The 17,309-nt window shown below is 43.6% G+C and overlaps 1 protein-coding gene across 2 annotated transcripts in view; it reads left to right on the top strand.

The window, feature by feature from the left end:
• The window catches only part of DEPDC1B (DEP domain containing 1B), a 64,295-nt gene extending 49,036 nt beyond the window's left edge, over positions 1-15,259 (top strand). For both annotated transcript variants that reach the window (XM_048851255.1, XM_048851254.1), the window contains 4 exons: positions 4,964-5,130; positions 7,113-7,289; positions 13,316-13,501; positions 14,199-15,259. In XM_048851255.1, coding sequence (XP_048707212.1) covers positions 4,964-5,130; positions 7,113-7,289; positions 13,316-13,501; positions 14,199-14,360 — 692 coding nt within the window. In that variant the 3' untranslated portion in view covers positions 14,361-15,259. The remainder of the gene's footprint in view (positions 1-4,963; positions 5,131-7,112; positions 7,290-13,315; positions 13,502-14,198) is intronic.
• Positions 15,260-17,309: the final 2,050 nt, after the last annotated feature.

Here is a 17,309-nt window from a genome sequence, read left to right as displayed (position 1 = left end):
ACTTTCGGTACTGCCGTAGCTGGCAGTGCAAGAGTCGGCACCGGTGGTGAGGGTGAGCAGAAGGAAGCATTCTGCCCTGAGCTCTCATTCAGTACTGGAGCCCTTGTTACCGTCTAGAGCAGGGGTGGGCAAAAAATTTTTCGCCTGAGGACCACATCGGGGTTCCAAAACTGTATGGAGGGCTGGGTAGGGAAGGCTGTTCCTCCCCAAACAGCCTGGCTCCCACTTCCTGCCCCTGACTGCCCCCCTCAGAACCACCAACTCATCCAAATCCCCCTGCTCCTTGTCCCCTGACTGCCCCCTCCCGGGACCCCCCCACCCCCATCCAACCCCCCTGTCCCCTGACTGCTCTGACCCCTATCCACACCCCCGCCCCCTAACAGGCCCCCCCTGGGACTTCCACGCCTATCCAAACCCCCCCTTCCCCGTCCCCTGAATGCCCCCCCCAGAACCTCTGCCCCATCCAATCCCCCCCCCCCCCCACCCTGTTCCCTGCCCCCGTACCATGTCACTCAGAGCACCAGGACTGGCAGCCATGCTGCCTGGCTGGAACCAGCCACACTGCCATACAGTCTAGGGCAGGCAGACAGCTCTCACAGCCACGCTGCCCAGCAGGAGCTCGCAGCCCCGCCGCACAGAGCATTGGCGGTACGGTGAGCTGAGGCTGTGGGGGAGGGGCCAGGGGCTAGCCTCCCTGGCCGTGAGCTCAAGGGCTGGGCAGGAGGGTCCCGTGGGCCGCAGTTTGCCCACCTGATTTAGAGAGAAGCTGGCCCTGTTGATGTTGACATGGGCTTCACCTGCTTCAGCACCAATCCCCGGATATGCTGCACTGGCCCTTGGAGCTGACGCATACCGCACCTCTGTGGTTCCTGACGATGACTCATCATCAGAGTTTGAGGTGGAGTTGTACACCCAGCAGAGGGGCCGTTACCAGTGCCCCACCAGACAACCCTACATGGTGGTGGATCACAGTGTGGGGGTTCCTACCAGATCAGTGGGCATTGGCCCGTGCAAATGCAATGGCCTTTTTGGAACCCGGGGGGTTTTCCCCTGTGGTCTGGCCCTCTTTCTAGCTTTTCCTACTCCGTGGTGTTAGAATGGCTCCTCTGTAACACCGAGCAGTGCCCAACCTAGACTCCGGTACTGATCCCAGTACTGATCCTCAGGAGCTGGAATTGCGGGTTTCGGTCTGTGCAGAAGGAAAGGAGAAGGGCCCAGTGCAGGCCTCCTCCTCCCCAGACAAGTCAATGTCGGGGATGGGCAGTTTAATGCCCCAGGACGACTTCATGGCTCACCAGGAGCTATTGAAGACAGTGGCCTCGAACTTAGTGCCGGAAGTGGATGTAGTTAAAGAGTCCTCCCACAGCCTGGTCAACCACTTGGCCATGGTGGTCGAATGTGGCTCTACCTCTAAATGAGGCCATCATGGGTCCAGTCAGAAACCTGTGGCAAACACCATCCTCTCTGCCTGCCACTTCGAAGAGGAGAGAGAAGTACTTTGTTCCCACCAAGGGGTACAAGTACTATTACTCCTACCCACCTTCTGGGTCCCTTGTGGTCTTGGCGGCCAACAAAAGAGAGAGGCCGGGGCTGCCAGGGGTGACCCCCAAAGCAAAAGACTCAAAGAAGGTGGACCTTTTTGGCAGAAAGGTACGTTCTACTGGCAACTTACAGCTCCACATCTCCAACCAGCAAACATTGCTAGGGAGGTAGGATTTCAGCATCTGGGACTCCCATATAAAAGTTTAAGGACTTGCTCCCCCAAGAGTCCAGGCAGGAATTCTTCACTCTGGTGGAACAAGGGAAGGCTATAGCCAGGGCTTCCCTACAAGTGGCCCTGGATGCTGCAAATGCAGCAGCCAGAGCTATGGCATCCGCGATAGCCATGTGAAGGTGCTCTTGGCTCCAGTCCTTGGGCCTACCAGCAGAAGTTCAATAAGCCCTTCAGGACCACACGAAGTCTTCTGAAGGCCAAGAGGGACAGGGCAAGGGTTAAGCTTATAGCCCCAGCCTGGCCAAACCAGTACTGGTTTGGCACTTGATTGGACTTATCAGTAATTGACCCTAATGCCATTACCTCCCCTCCTGGACCTGATCTTGCAAGATCACCGCCAAACCTACAACACCCTCCACCTGCCCACGTGGAAGCTCCATGGTTAAATCCAGTGGAGCTGGCCTGTTTGGAGCAAGACTGCCAGGTTTTAGTAGGGAACCATCTATTAGAGCTACCTATGTCGCCAAGTGGAAGCGTTTCTCCGTTTGGTCATTCCCATCGAGGCCTCTTGTCCGCTAGGCCACCTCTCCAGACTGTGCTGAAGTATCTGCTTCTGCTGAAACAGCAAGGCCTGGCTATTTAATCTATTAAAGCACATCTAGCGGCCATCTCAGCTTTCGACACTCCAGTGGATGGTTGGTCATTTTTTTCACATGAAATGTCCATTCATTTCCTCAAGGGCTTAGAAAGGCTATACCCACAGATCCAGGAATCCATACCCCTGTGGAACTTAGACCTGGTCCTGTCAAGACTCTCAGGCCCTCCCTTTGAGCCTCTGTCATACCTTTCCTGGAAGGTCATCTTTGCAATTACCTTGTCGAGGAGGGTCTCTGAGATTAGGGCCCTTACTTCAGAATCCCTGTACACTGTGTTCTTTAAGGACAAGTTACAACTTCACCCCTATCCCGCATTCCTCCCAAAGGTGGTTTCACAGTAATCAGACCATCTTCCTGTCTGTTTTCTTCCTGAAACTGCACAAGAATAGGAAGGAGTAGTGTTTGCACACACTGAATGTTAGGCATGCCCTACCTTTTTACATAGAAAAGACCAAGCCGTTCCATAAATCCATGGAGCTATTTGTGGCAGTAACACATAGGGTGAAAGACCCAATTTGGCTTGGAGAATTTCATCCTGGATCACTTCCTGCATTCTCATGTAGTATGAGCAGGCGGCTATGCCACCACCTGCCATCCTGACCACCCATTCTACAAGAGCACAAGCTTCTTCAGCAGCGTTTGTTGCCCAGTCCCAATCCAGGACATTTGTAGAACGGTGACCTGGTCGGCAGCACATACTTTTTCCTTCTACTATGCCATCACCCAGCAAGCTAGGGACGGTGCTGGGTTTGGTAGGACAGTATTGCAATCCACATGTCCATGAACTTCGAGCCCACCTCCTAAGGAACTGCTTGGTAATCATCTAACATTGAATGGACATATGCAAGCACTTGAAGAAAAGACAGTTACTAGCCTTTCTGTAAATGTTGTTCTTCAAGATGGGTTGCACATGTCCATTCTATGTCCCAGCCTCCTACTCCTCAGTCGGAGTTAGCCAGCAAGAAGGAACTGAAATGGTGCAGGGTTGGCCGGTCTCTTTATAGAGCACCATGAGCGCATGGCACCAGAGGGCGCTAAAGCCAACCTGACGGGTACCACTGAGGGAAACATTTTGGGTGACTGCATGGGGAGCACACACATGAAATGTGGGTTGGACATGTGCAACATGTCCAACAGTTATAGAAGAACAACAGTTATAGAAAGGTTAGCAACGGGATAGGATGGGCAGAGAGCAGATGTGTTTTATAGCAGGAGGGCATAGAGGGTATACATATTACAATATGTAATGTGAACTGGAACAGGACTTGAAGACATATGTCTGAAGTTGGTCTGTTAAGAAGATTTAAGTTAGGAATAAGGAAGCTACTCTTACTCTTGCTCTTTATAGCAAAAAAATTCAGTCCTAAATCTGTGGACCCAGGCAATGGCTCCTGAATCACTGGAAAAAAAAAATTAGAATACCTAATAATGGGCAACAGAACACGTTTTATGAGAACAATGCCAGACAAATTTGCAGAAATGGATAAATTAATATGTAATTAAATAATACCTTGCAAAGGTAAACAATACGATAGAAATACAGACGCCCCCTGACTTACCTAATCGTTCTGTTCCGGAAAGCCTTGCATAATTCAAATTTTGCATAAGTCGGAAACGTATACTTGTACGTTACGCAAACATTTCCGCAACTCGAAAATCCTATTTCTGGCTTATGGAACTTTTTCTGTAAGTGTGAATTTGCATAAGTCGCGTCTTGCGTAACCCAGGGAGCGTCTGCAATGAAATAATTGAGATGCTTTGATATCGACATGATACGTTCACTTGGATGTATAGGGTGAGGACCTTTGTGGGTCTCTAATCATTCCTTGTCAGAGAGAATGCCTAACTTCACATTACCCTGCTGTTGGCAATGCTGTCTGATCTCCCATTTCTATATGGAAAGCAACCCTATTGGGGGAGGGATAGCTCAGTGGTTTGCTAAACCCAGGGTTGTGAGTTCGATCCTTGAGGGGGCCATTTAGGGATCTGGGGCAAAAATTGGGGATTGGTCCTGCTTTGAGTAGGGGGTTGGACTAGATGACCTCCTGAGGTCCCCTCCAACCCTGATATTCTATGATTGATTGAGTTCAGGGAGGGGAAAGCTGCATGGTACAGCAAGGTGAGATGATCCAGCCACGGTTATTAAATTTCAAACATTCTTGCATGGTAACTGTACCAATACATTAATCTTTCGTGATGAGAGAGTTCAAGCTTCTTGCTATTTTGTTTCTATCAGCATTTCTTTCACAAGACTATGACTGCTCCTTTCGTAACCACAAATACCATAAAGTGACTTTTTCCCTCTCTCACTCACCAGGCTGTGGTGGTGGTAATGTTTACATTTTTCATTTTCAAATTTACTGGAAGAAAGTTACGTGAATTCCTGAACTAGTACACAAGGGGGAAACATATAAGTTCAAATTGTATTATTGTTCAACTTTGTGTGATGGAATTCTGCTAGGGGGTCAGAGGAGTAGGTAGGAAAATTTGGAAAATAGATTTTAGATGTGTGTTCTTAAGATTTTTTGGGGGGAAACTGTAACTAGGAAAGGTAATTAATTTAAATAAATCTCTCAAATCTTGTTTAAACCAGGTCTGCTACAGAAAAACAAAAAGGCCATTGAAGCACTTCGGGTTTCCTGTCTTCTGCTGCCACCAGAAAATCGGAAAAAGCTGCAACTACTGATGAAGATGATGGCAAGGATCAGCCTCAACAAAGATCTACCACCTCTTTGTGACTCAGCTGGGACCAGAACACTGGTATGCATATTTCTAATGTGAAAAACCGAGCAAGGCTTATGAAATCTTGAAACAACATAGATGAAAGATTCTTGTTAATACATACAAAATACAATACACTTTGGAGATGATAGCAAACAAAGTTCAGTTGATGATTTCAGCCATATAGATCGTGATTGATGAGAGCACCATTTGGAAGTTGGAAGTTCTCCCTGTTTTCATGGAAATGGATAACAGTTATGAGTTGTAACCTAAATACTTGGTCTCCCACAGTATCAAATTTGTTTAAACTGAACAGGCTGCTGTACTTTGAGAACCTCTGGTGCCTTCAGGGTGAAACTTTGACAAGCAATTTATTTGTAAAAGATTCTAGTGAGATACCATATTTCTTTTTTTTTATATTCTAACAGTTGAGGAAAAACTCCATGGCTATGTTACTGCAGTTTGAGAGAACAAGTAGGGGCCACTTAAAGATTATTATGGTTTTAATATGGAGTATTGGATACACAGAGGATGGTTTTGGCCATGAGGCTTTTACTGCAGCAGAGTGCTTCAGGGGAGGGGAGGGATGGCTAGTTTCCCACTCCCCCAGATAGCAGGATTTCGGATGGGCTGCTATAGAGGGAAGTAGTGTGTGTGGGAGGTATGGTGCCTCTAGTAATCTGCTTTCCTTTCTCCCCCTTCACAGAAATTGCATCTGGGGGGACGGTGTGTGATGGGAGATGCTTCAGGTGGACTGCAGTCACTGCCTTTTTCAGACATAGATTAAAGGTTAAAGAGAGATTGTTTTGTGTATACAGAGCCCAGAATTTGATTTACTTAGTGCTCATCCATAGGAAAATGTATGCCAGACTCTCAATATTTTTGTTCACCACTCTGCTATAAAAATGTTGGCTTTAAGTGCCATTTTTATTAGATTTTGACAAAGCCATGGTTTATGCTCAGACCCTCTCACCAACCCTGTTTCCTGTGTTGTGTTGCTGCTAACACCAATGACAGTATAGTGAGGACAAGGAAGTACAGTAAGCAGTGCAAAGTCACATTGCCATTTGTTCTATTAGACATAAATGGCAAAGATTCCATGTGACATAGAACCAAGGGGATAGTGAAAATGTGGCTTTCTTGCCTTTGAGTATTTTGCAAATAAAAGCACAAAAGAAAATTAATCATGTCCCTTTCACTGTAAAATGAAATCAGAGTGAATGCACCTATATTTGTTTTTAGTGATTAAGATTTTAATTAACTATACATGATAACTTGATTAAAACCTCCTAAGTGCCATTATTCTATCCTCTGTGTAATCTATCCTCTGTAATCTATCCTCTGTGTGTATTCTATACAGTGTTTTAATGTAGCAGTTGAAAAGTTAGTCTGTTGCATGTGGCAGAGAAGTAGAACTCCATTTGCCTGCTGTGCTTACAGTGGCAAGTAGTGACTGGAAAATAGACAAAAGATGATTGCAATTAATTATTACAATTATTACAACTAATGTGGTAGCTTGCACCTGTGTCTAACCAGCTGTGGTAATTTGGGTCCAGAGCTGCATGACAATGAGCTGGACAGCTTTCTGGAATCTAGTTAGAATTACTTAGAAACATTTTCTTTGTTTAATAATAAGGAAATCCAGATAACCTTGTGACTTTCCACTACGTAACAGTCCATGATTTATTATAATGAAATACTACTCTTGTTTTCTATTTGGTTTGATATCCCATGTGAAATGGCTATCTTTTCAGGTCTTAACAATAACGGAGTTTATTTCCAGTAGTCTAGGTTTGAAATAAAGGCTAGACTATGCAACTGCACCACTGGAACAATCTAATATATCGTGCAAACAATACATTCATCAGTCTGGTTTAACAGTTTCACTTACACCAATATTTAAACAAGCATTGTGTATTGGAAACACCTTGCTTCTGTTGAAGTCTACACTTTGAAACCATTTACAATTTTTCCTGCAAACAAGGAAAAATATATACGTCGTTTCCTGATTTTTATTTCAGATGGTTCAAGCGTTTTCTCGTTGCATCCTCTGCTCTAAAGATGAAGTGGATTTGGATGAACTGCTTGCTGCTAAACTAGTAACATTCCTGATGGACAATTGCCAAGAGATCTTGAATGTTCCCTCCTCCTTACAGACTGTCATAGAGGAGCATGTAGTACATCTCCGAAGAGTCCAGGTAGGGCTAATAGAAGTGTTTGTTCTGTCATCACAGGACATTTCTCCCTTCTGTTCCTAAAAACAAGACAAGTCTTACAGCTTTTGCTATCTCTCTGATATCTTAGGCATTGCATCTAGCTTGAATGAATTGCTGCTGCCAGCAACACGTTATATACATTGTATATTTATACAAACACTAAGTAGACCTCAGGTAGTTCAGGCAAAGTAATAGTGAAGGGGGAGACTATACCCATTGCATGTCATGAAGCATTGCTTTTTGGTGATGGTCTAATGAAACATGGTGGGGGCGGGGATTTGCGACCTGATTTAGGGTAAAATTTTCAAAAGCTCCTAACTGACTTGAGTTCCTAAATCCTAGTCGCATTTATGAAAGTTTTATCTAAAATTTAATTCAGTGACAAAACACCAACCTGCACGTGGGGAAGGCTGGGGGTTGTAGCAGTGGCTGAGCTAGTGATTCATGGCTTGGGGGAGAACATTTTATTCTTCTTGATCTCCAGGGAGATCCCAATTCTAAAAGAATGAAGAGGAAAACAAAGTAAAAAATCAAAGAGAAATAAGAACCCTAGTTATGGATAGCATGTAAGTTATTTTCAGCGGTACTAAGATGAACCGACTCGAGAAGGCACTCAGCCAAATTTAAATGAATCCTTAACTGCTTCTTCTGTCAGGGATAAAAATCACTATCCACTTACTGCAGGTGAACTCCGGAATGTATTCAGTCATACCTAACCTACAATACTAATGGCTATCTTGTTCACCTAGAGCCAGGAAGTATCTTTTCCAGTATGGCAGGACAGAGGTCAACACAGATCCTCATTCAGCAACTCCAGCAGATGGTCTAAATTAGCTGGCTCACAAATTTTGAAGCTTAAAAAGGAAACTTAATTATTTCCTTTTTCTCCTCCTGGGCTGGTTCTGCTTCAGAAGTATGGGCTTCAAATGTCATATAAAAGGGAAGCCTTGTGGAATTTCAAGGGATGTCTTCTCTTCTAACATGTCTGCCACTATATTTATATTTTAAAAAATCTGGATATTAGATGCCATAATCACAGTGCCACCCTTGTAGTCTTGTGCAGGAATTTATTTTTGATTCTTTTTAGTCCCTCCCAGAGAGAAGGTGTTTGCCTCTTTTTGTTAAATCTGTTAAGGGAAGTCAAGCTTCACAATGGCTTAGCGCCACTCAACCTTTTTATGTTCAATAGTTCTTCATAATCCTAATTTCACTTTCTCACCAGTCCTGGTGATTGATGTTTCCTGCAACTCAGGAAAATTTCTTTTTGCTTTATAGAAAAATGAGATTCTTTGTCTCAAGACCTATACCTTCCCTTAATAACCTTGTCCCTTGTATTAAAGGACTTGCATTACCCATTCTGCCATGTTCCCAAACCTCACCCTTTACCCCAGCCCTCCCCAAGTATGGAAGGTGGACAATATCCTCCTTGCCCTCTTCCAATCCTGCATATATAGACATTAGTCTTAATGATCCTTCATTACCCTTTATGAGAGAGGACTTAGTTCCCCTGATAACTCCCAGCGCAGCTTCTGAGAGGCATGTTCAGTTAGGCAAACCTTTGTGAGTCATTTGGCCCAAAGCCATCAGTACAATTTATTCATACAGAAAGTACATACAGGATCAGAAGGCTAGAACAATGGGGAGAAGCAAGATCAACTCCTTACTGAGGCTGTTGTACAAACCATTAGCTAACACTGTGTTTCGCTGACTTAGCAGAACCTCTCAACTGTTTGCGTTTTGTTGTTGTTTGTTTGAGTTTTACCCAAGTCATTCACTGATTATTTGAAGGTAGGATGGGAGGGAGTTTAATGTAGTTCACTCTGTGCTTTACTTATTTTTTCAGACTGATTTCGCGACTAAATTTAAAATAATGACTTCAACGTTTGAGTCCTTTTTGTGACTGATTTAGCAAGAGATAGATTTATCTTGTAAAATCTTCACAGTAACACACGTAGAACTGCAGCCTTAAGTGTCACACTTTCTAATACTTTTCTGCTCTGTCTTTCAAAGCTTTAGTGTCTCTGAAGAGCTGTGAAGTTTGCTATTGTATAACACTGTAACATGCCGGCTCCTGTTAGATTAGTTTGGATTGTGGTTTTGTTTACTCTGTTTCATAAATGAGTGGTTGTATGTTTTATTGTCAGTCATTTGGACGACATGCAAATCTTCCTCCCTCCCCCATACCAATAGAGTTAGGTGTGTTTACTATGCCTATAGCGCCTTAGATTGTTTGATTAATCAATTACTATGTCTTCTTCTTTTTCTTTCATATGGCTTGTAGTTGTTGTTACTTACTCAAATTTATATCTAAGTTTGATAGCCGGCACATTGCCGCAGCAGTGAGCTGGTGAACGTCCTTCAGGCCCCCGGCAAAAGAATGAAGGGGACATTCAGCTATGATGTGCTCTATCGTTTTGTGCCTGGTGACCACAGTCGCATACAGGTGTTTGCCTCATTTTCCATTTAAAGAGGGTTTGTCCACATCTCCCATGAGATGTCCTGATGCGATTCAATCTGCACCAGTCTTTCCGACATAAATCAAAACCTGGTGGTTCCTCAACAGGATCAACGACAAGCTGTTTGTTTTGAGCGGTCAAGGTGCTCTATGTGACTCTCCATTGAGCCTCAGCATCAAAGTTGGGTGTAAGGATCTTAATACGGTTCCATAGAGGGGTGCGGAATTTTAATCTAGTCTTTGGTGGGTTCTGCAAGTCATGGTGCAGTTGGATCGTCGTATTTGCATTGACATGATTAAGAAAGTGAGATGTCTGAGCAGCTCTTCTAATCTGTGGAGGAGGCTGGATGTGCGACAGGACCGGGGAGCCAGTCAACTGGAGTAGATTTGAGCATCCCCGACACTATGCGCATAGCATTATTGAGTTGAGTGTCAAGGAGTTTAGTGTGAGTGCTATGAGACCACACTGGTGCACAATATTCAGTTGCAAAATATACCAAGGCAATTGTTGCGGTTCGTAAGATCCGTGGACTGGAGCCCCAGGATGTTCTGGCCAATTTTCTGATAAGCGCAACAAGGGACTTGACCTTATTGTGGGTGTTCTCGAGATGTTGTCGAAAGGTCAAACTCTGGTCCAGTGTAACGCCAAGATACTTTGGATTAGCTTCGTGGCTGATGCTGTCACCGCAGATCTGCACATCAAGTTTGTTGTTAGCCATTTTATTGTTCAGATGAAAAGCAGTTACCATGGGTTTTTTTTGGATTAGGCATAAGTTTCCAGGATTGGAAATAATCAGCAATTGTGCTAAGATCCTGGGTTAGGGTGCAGCTGATGGTATGGAGGCTTGCATGCTGAACAGCGAGGGCATGAATTTCCTTGACTCCGTTGCTGGTATATCTGCAGTGTATAGATTAAAAAATATTGGGGCCAGGACAGAGCCCTGAGGGATGCCCGAGTTAAGAGTTCTTGGTCTCCTGCCTCAATGTGGCTGGTAAGTGAAGCTACTTGGTCACAGCAGCTCCTCTTCAGGCAAAATCCTGCCTGCTCCAATGGGAGGATGTCTTCAATAATATCAGCCAGATGGTGGAGCAGCATGTGTTCCATGAGTTTGCTGGTGGTTGAGAGGAGAGAGATGGGGCAGTAGCTGATTATGTCCTCTGGGGGTTTCCCAGGCTTCAGTAGGGCAACCACTGTTGCCTGTCACCAGCTTGTTGGCACTTCTCTAGTTCTATGCATGACAGTAAAAAGCGCCGCCAGCCATTGCCGTCCCCCTCTCCCCAGATTTTTGAGAAACTCTGGAGGAATACCATCAACCCCTGCAGCTTTCCAGCTTTTGGTTTCCAACAGCTCAACATTGATCTCCTTGACAGAATATTGGGAAGAGAGTGGGGATTCCTCTGGGCATTGTTGAAGGTTTCTTCAGAGTTCTGACATGTAATCTTGTCTGTCGGAGTCTTGCTGTTAGAAAGAAGATGAGAGCACCTTTTGTTAAGTGCTGCGTTTTGGCTGGATTCCTCCAAGTTGCTGCAAAAAAGCCCTTGCCTTGCAGCTCGAATGGGTGAAGTCAAGGCTTTCAATGGTCACTTTCCACCTTTCCAGGTGCGCCAAATTCAAGGACCAAAGCAGCATAGGGCTTATCTAGGTTGCCGCTCTTTTCATATTCCCTCAGGAGAGACTGATTCTTTTGTCCAGCAGGGGATGAAAGCCTTGCAGTGTCCACACGGATTGTACTTTTTAGTGGTTGATTTTAGGATGTTTGTAAAATGACCGAAGTTTCTAGGTACCGGTTACGAGCCGTGAGATCCGAGGTTCTGTTTCTGAAGTGTAGGCGGGCCAGTCAGCCTTGCAGAATTTCCAACGTGGCTTTGTCACAGACTGCAGAAGAGGCACTTCTAGGCCAATCTGGAGGATGACTGGGCGATGTTGGCTATGCGGGAAGTGACTCAGGATGGTTCTTGTTGTGGCCAGTAGGACACCTGCGCTATTACAGGTCATAAAACACAGGTCAGGGTTGTGATCCTTTGTCCACATCGTAGACCAGAAAGATCCAGGTTGCTTCGGATCATAGAGCAGGTGGAGGTCTTCAAGGAAGGCCCATTCTGTGATCTGCTCCCCGGCTGTGTCATTTGAGCAGTATCCCCAGTCTTGGTGATGGCTGTTAGTCACCTGTGTAAATGGCCAGATGAGGAAGGTAAGGTAAGATGGGATCAGGCCACATGATGTTGGGTGGCTCGTATATGTTTACTATAACGATGTCCCTGATTCTAATCACTTCCACTGGTCGCTAATTCTTTCAAACTTCCACATCCACTAGTCCATTTCACATACTGTTATTTTATTATTATTGTATTATTGTTTGAATATGATGGTCTTCGAGGATCCACGAGGGGTAATCCGCTTTTCCCCTGGACATCCCTCCAACATTAAGTTGGTATATTCGGAGGACTGGCCCAACTGTTCTTTTTTGGTCCTAGAAAGGATAGTTTGAGGAAGTGTAATTGGTGCTGCGTTCACTGGGAGGTCGGTAAAACAACTTCCAGTGACCAACTGCCAACATTGTTGTGTTGGTGGATTTGCACAAAACACAGAGCACAAAAAACACCAGCACTTAACAGAAGCACCACATGAAGGTTGTCATCTTGCTCCCAATTACTATGCAATAACGTAGAACTGAGTGACAAGGAAAAAGTGTAAGATTAAATTCATTAATTTGGAGTAAATGCTTGTTCATCTAAATCTGCACAGGAAATTCTATTGTAGTGTTCTGCAACTGAGTTAAGATTGCAGGGTGTCCTACATATTAAACTGTCCATGTTAAGATTCTGGGACATGTTTTACATGGTTTCAAGGGTTTTTTTAGTGGTCATAATAGTACTCTGCCCCTCTCTGACATCTTTCAACCAAGGATCTCAGTCAACTTTCTAATCTTTGCTTTACAGGGATTTTGGGAAATATAATTCATCCCTTCCTGCCAATAAAGTGGTGTTGGAAACAGTAGAGGACCAATCAAAGGGTTATGGATTTCTGAGACTGCCAAATCCCTCTTTGTGCGTGCCTGCACACACACACACACTCTCTCTCTCTCTCTCTCTCTCTCTCTCTCTCCCCTTTTGGCAGACTCTGCAATTTCCCGATGGAGGAAGTATGTGGGGGAGGGTGGGGGAGAAGAAGCCGCTTAATAGCTGGTCACTCTCCTTCTGCCAGCTACCTGCTTCTTGGTGCTATCCTCACTTACTCAGATCCTATCACTGCACTCCCCCGCCTCTCCTCCCACTGTCTGTTTCCTAACACCTCTATTTATTTACCTTCTTTCCACAGGTGCCAGGGTTCTCTCTCCTCCTCCTCTCCTTAATTTATGATGAAGTGCTTTAGTGATTCTGTATTTCTACAATAAATGGCCTGGGTGAACTGAAGCATCAACATGTTTCTTGATTTGATCAAGGTCACACAGTGGTCAGTGAATAACACCGGCCCTCTCTTTAATCAAGCCAATTTTTCCAGATTTATTCTTGAAATTACAGTCCTTTCCCCCCCACCCCCTTTCTCCTTCAGATAAAATATGCAGACGCTGATACTGATACAACTCTTCCTGCTCCGTCGTTTTGTCGCCAAATCAGTACAGATGAATTTGAATACCAAAGAGTAAATGGCTCTCAAGAACCACTGGCAGCTCTGTTGGAAGAAATTACAATGAATAAAGAAATATCTGTTAAAGACAAGAAGAAGAAGCTGAAGCAGGTAAAGAAAACTCTCAAAAATCATTGCTTGTGTTTTCTTTTCAACCTCTGTGTATGTGACGGATTTGATATTATTTGCTTCTCATCTTTTACATCTGTATAAAGACCAGTTTTATAGTTGTTTAATCCTTGAGGATTAAGTTACAGTGAACTAAAGACACATCAAATCCTGACTGAGAACATCCTCATGGGGAGGGCTGCAGGGGTGTTAACATACTTTTATGTATGCAAATTGACTTTGCACTTTTGGTTGATTTCCTTTTACTTTCCTGAGTGTCCCTGTGTAGACATGGCTTTAGATTAATGAAGTTAAAAGATGGAAATGTTTTTTTGTGTACTTTGAGATTTTGAGGCGTTTTCATAAAAAAGTCTGTATCAAATTATAAGCTTCCAGTTCTCAAAAGGAAAAGGAGACTGGCGTTAAAACTTAGAATGTAGACACTCTCTTGTAGATTGAATAATTGTAATTTATTTTTACTTTAATTTCTCACAGTAGGGGCTTTGCAGTAAAACAAATCCTATTGGAAAAGACGACCAAGTTTTAAATGCATAGTTCTAGACTGCATGGCACAGGAAAGCATATTTTTACTGATTTGTGTAACTGAGATTTGCTTTGTTTGTTTCTTTTTTAAGTAGTTGAATTAGTAATGTCAAGCTTTTGCTGTGGAGTTTTGTTTAAACTGTACTTCTTTTTTTAGTTTCAGAAATCCTACCCTGAAGTGTATAAAGAACGATTTCCTACTCATGAAAGTGAGGCAGTGCTGTTTCCGGAAAAAAATAAACAGAAACCACAACTGCTGATGTGGGCATTGAAAAAGCCTTTTCAACCATTTCAAAGAACCAGAAGCTTTCGAATGTAACATTTCCAGAGTCATTAGTGAACTGTATCTCAGTATATTAGCGATCAGATAGATCTTGTGCAAATGTAACCTAAATAGCATTTAACGACTGGAAAAAAGTTTAACTACTGAAACAGTGGGAAAAGGTTGTAATGGCAAAATGTTTTGGAGGGGATGCTATATTGAGCCATTATCAGTATTTTTGTCACGGGCTATTTTTAATGATTTGTTATTTTTAAGTACAAGATGGGTAATCATTATGAATGATAATATGGAAAAAATTCTTTGCTTTTATACTTTTAGTTGTCATTTCAAGTGTTAGATGTATTTTTATGTGTATATTTCACTGTCTTGTTTGTCACTGGTCAACAGCATTTTTCCTGAAAAGGAGATTGTATTATCTTTGTTTATAGCTGGCATGCCTGAGGGATTAAAACATTGTACATACTTGAGTGAACTTGAAACACTGGATCTTGTACTGCATTACTGATTGTGTCTCAGGTAGTAGCCCAGATATATTTTATAATGCTGATTTCAACAGTGTACCCTTTGTTTCCTCATTCTTATGTTGCACTGGGGCCTGATCCAGCACCTGTTGAAGTTCCATTGACTTCATTGGTGCATGGCCAGGCCTTTGAAAACTCACATGATCTTACTAAATATTGCTGTACAAAATTAGTTACTAACTGGATGGAAGTTACGCATTTTTATCTGAAAATCAAATGCCTTATATTTTCTGTGAAAAGGGAGGTATTTGTGGCAAGGTCAAAAATTAAATAAGAACTACAGATTTTATTTTTAATGAGGATGCATTTGTTCTATATAACGAATTCTACTGTTCTTTTGTATATATTTTGGTTGTACTTGAACTGCAGCACTTCCAATTTTTTCAGTTATTAAAACAAAACTTTTAAAGGTCATTCCCTGGAGGCAGTGGTTTTCATCATAGCCGTCTGTAATGATGCTGGTTCTGGTGGGACCCAACTGAGAATGCCAATTCAGGACAAACTGCTTAAAGCAAGGCAGTTACAGCCCAAGGCTGTGGTTTCTATGCACACCAAGGCAACCCAAACCAGACAGACAGAGAAGACTTTGGTTTTACCCCACTGGCTAACCACAGGTCACACAAACAATTCCCTTAGACACTCCAGTTTCCCAGTATCACCACCAGTGCCACACATTATGGGGATGAATGGTTATGAAAACCAATACCCCAGTAAAGGAAAAAAGGTTCTCTCAATCCCAAAGGACCAAGCTCCAGACCCAGGTCAATATACAAATCAGATCTTACCCACAAATAACGCTGTTGCCAATCCTTTAGCATCTAAAATCTAAAGGTTTATTCATAAAATGAAAATATATAGTTGAGAGCTAGAATTGGTTAAATGGAATCAATTACACAGAGTAATGGCAAAGTTCTTGGTTCAGGCTTGCAGCAGTGATAGAATAAACTGCAGGTTCAAATCAAGTGAAGTGAGCTGTAGCTCACGACAGCTTATGCTGTAATAAATTGGTTAGTCTCTAAGGGGCCACAAGTACTTCTGTTCTATCCACAGCTGGGATGGGTCATCAGTCCTTGGGTCAAAGCTTCAGTGTAGCAAAGTTCCTCCAGAGGTATGAAGCAGGATTGAAGACAAGATGGAGGAGCTGCAGCAGCTTTTTATATTTTCTTGCCATGTGGTCTTTCTTTCTTCGTTCCAAAGACAAGCTGTCCATCACATGGCATGGGAAAACCTCAGAGTTCTGACCATAGGCACATGCCTGCATACCTTGCTGAGTCACAAGGCGTGTTTGCCTTCTCTCAATTGGGTCAGTTGTATAGCTGATGGTACTTAATAGGCCAGCAAGCAGGCTAGGCAGAGCTGACACCAACTTGTCTGGGGTGTCACCCAGGGTATGTCTACACTACGAAATTAGGTTGAATTTATAGAAGTCGTTTTTTTAGAAATCATTTTAATATATTTGAGTGTGTGTGTCCCCACAGAAAATGCTTTAAGTGCATTAACTCGGCGGACTGCTTCCACAGTACTGAGGCAAGCGTCGACTGTTGCACTGTGGGTAGCTATCCCACAGTTCCCGCAGTCTCCGCTGCCCATTGGAATTCTGGGTTGAGAGCCCAATGCCTGATGGAGCTAAAACATTGTCGCGGGTGGTTCTGGGTACATATCATCAGACCCCCGTTCCCTCCCTCCGTGAAAGCAGCAGCAGACAATTGTTCTGCGTCTTTTTTCTGTGCAGATGCCATACCAAGGCAAGCATGGAGGCCGCTCAGCTCACTTTGGCAATTAGGAGCACATTAAACACCAAACAGGAAATGAGATTCAAAAGTTTGCGGTTCTTTTCCTGTCTACCTGGCCAGTGCATCTGAGTTGAGAGTGCTGTCCAGAGCGGTCACAATGGAGCACTCTGGGATAGCTCCCGGAGGCCAGTATCGTCGAATTGTGTCCACAGTACCCCAAATTTGACCCGGCAAGGCCGATTTAAGCGCTAATCCACTTGTCAGGGGTGGAGTAAGGAAATCGATTTTAAAAGCCCTTTAAGTAAAAAGAAAAGGGCTTCATCGTGTGGACGGGTGCAGGTTTACATCGATTTAACGCTGCTAAATTCGACCTAAAGTCCTAGTGTAGACCAGGGCCCAGAAGCATAGCATAAGTTTGAAATACAGACATTATAGAGCTAATATTCATAACTTCAACTACAAAAATGACACACACATATAGACAGCATAATTATAATCAGCAAACCATAACCTTGTCTTAGACAGCTCATTTGACCCCCTTTATATAAGATTTGGTGCCACTATAGGACCTTGGTTGCAATGATGATCTATACGATCCCAGATTATGTCAATAACGTCCCACCTTCATATCTGTAATGAGCCACAGTTCTGAAAGAGTTGAGTCTGAGTCTCCACAGTGGACTCTATTGTAGGGTTGAGGGTGGTTTAAAAAACCTTGATCAACTTCCCAC

The sequence above is a fragment of the Caretta caretta genome, chromosome 5, assembly GCF_965140235.1.
Source record: "Caretta caretta isolate rCarCar2 chromosome 5, rCarCar1.hap1, whole genome shotgun sequence".
In the NCBI taxonomy this organism is placed as follows: Eukaryota; Metazoa; Chordata; order Testudines; family Cheloniidae; genus Caretta; species Caretta caretta.
Note: the sequence above shows the minus strand (reverse complement) of the source record. Positions and strands in the feature narration are given on the sequence as shown.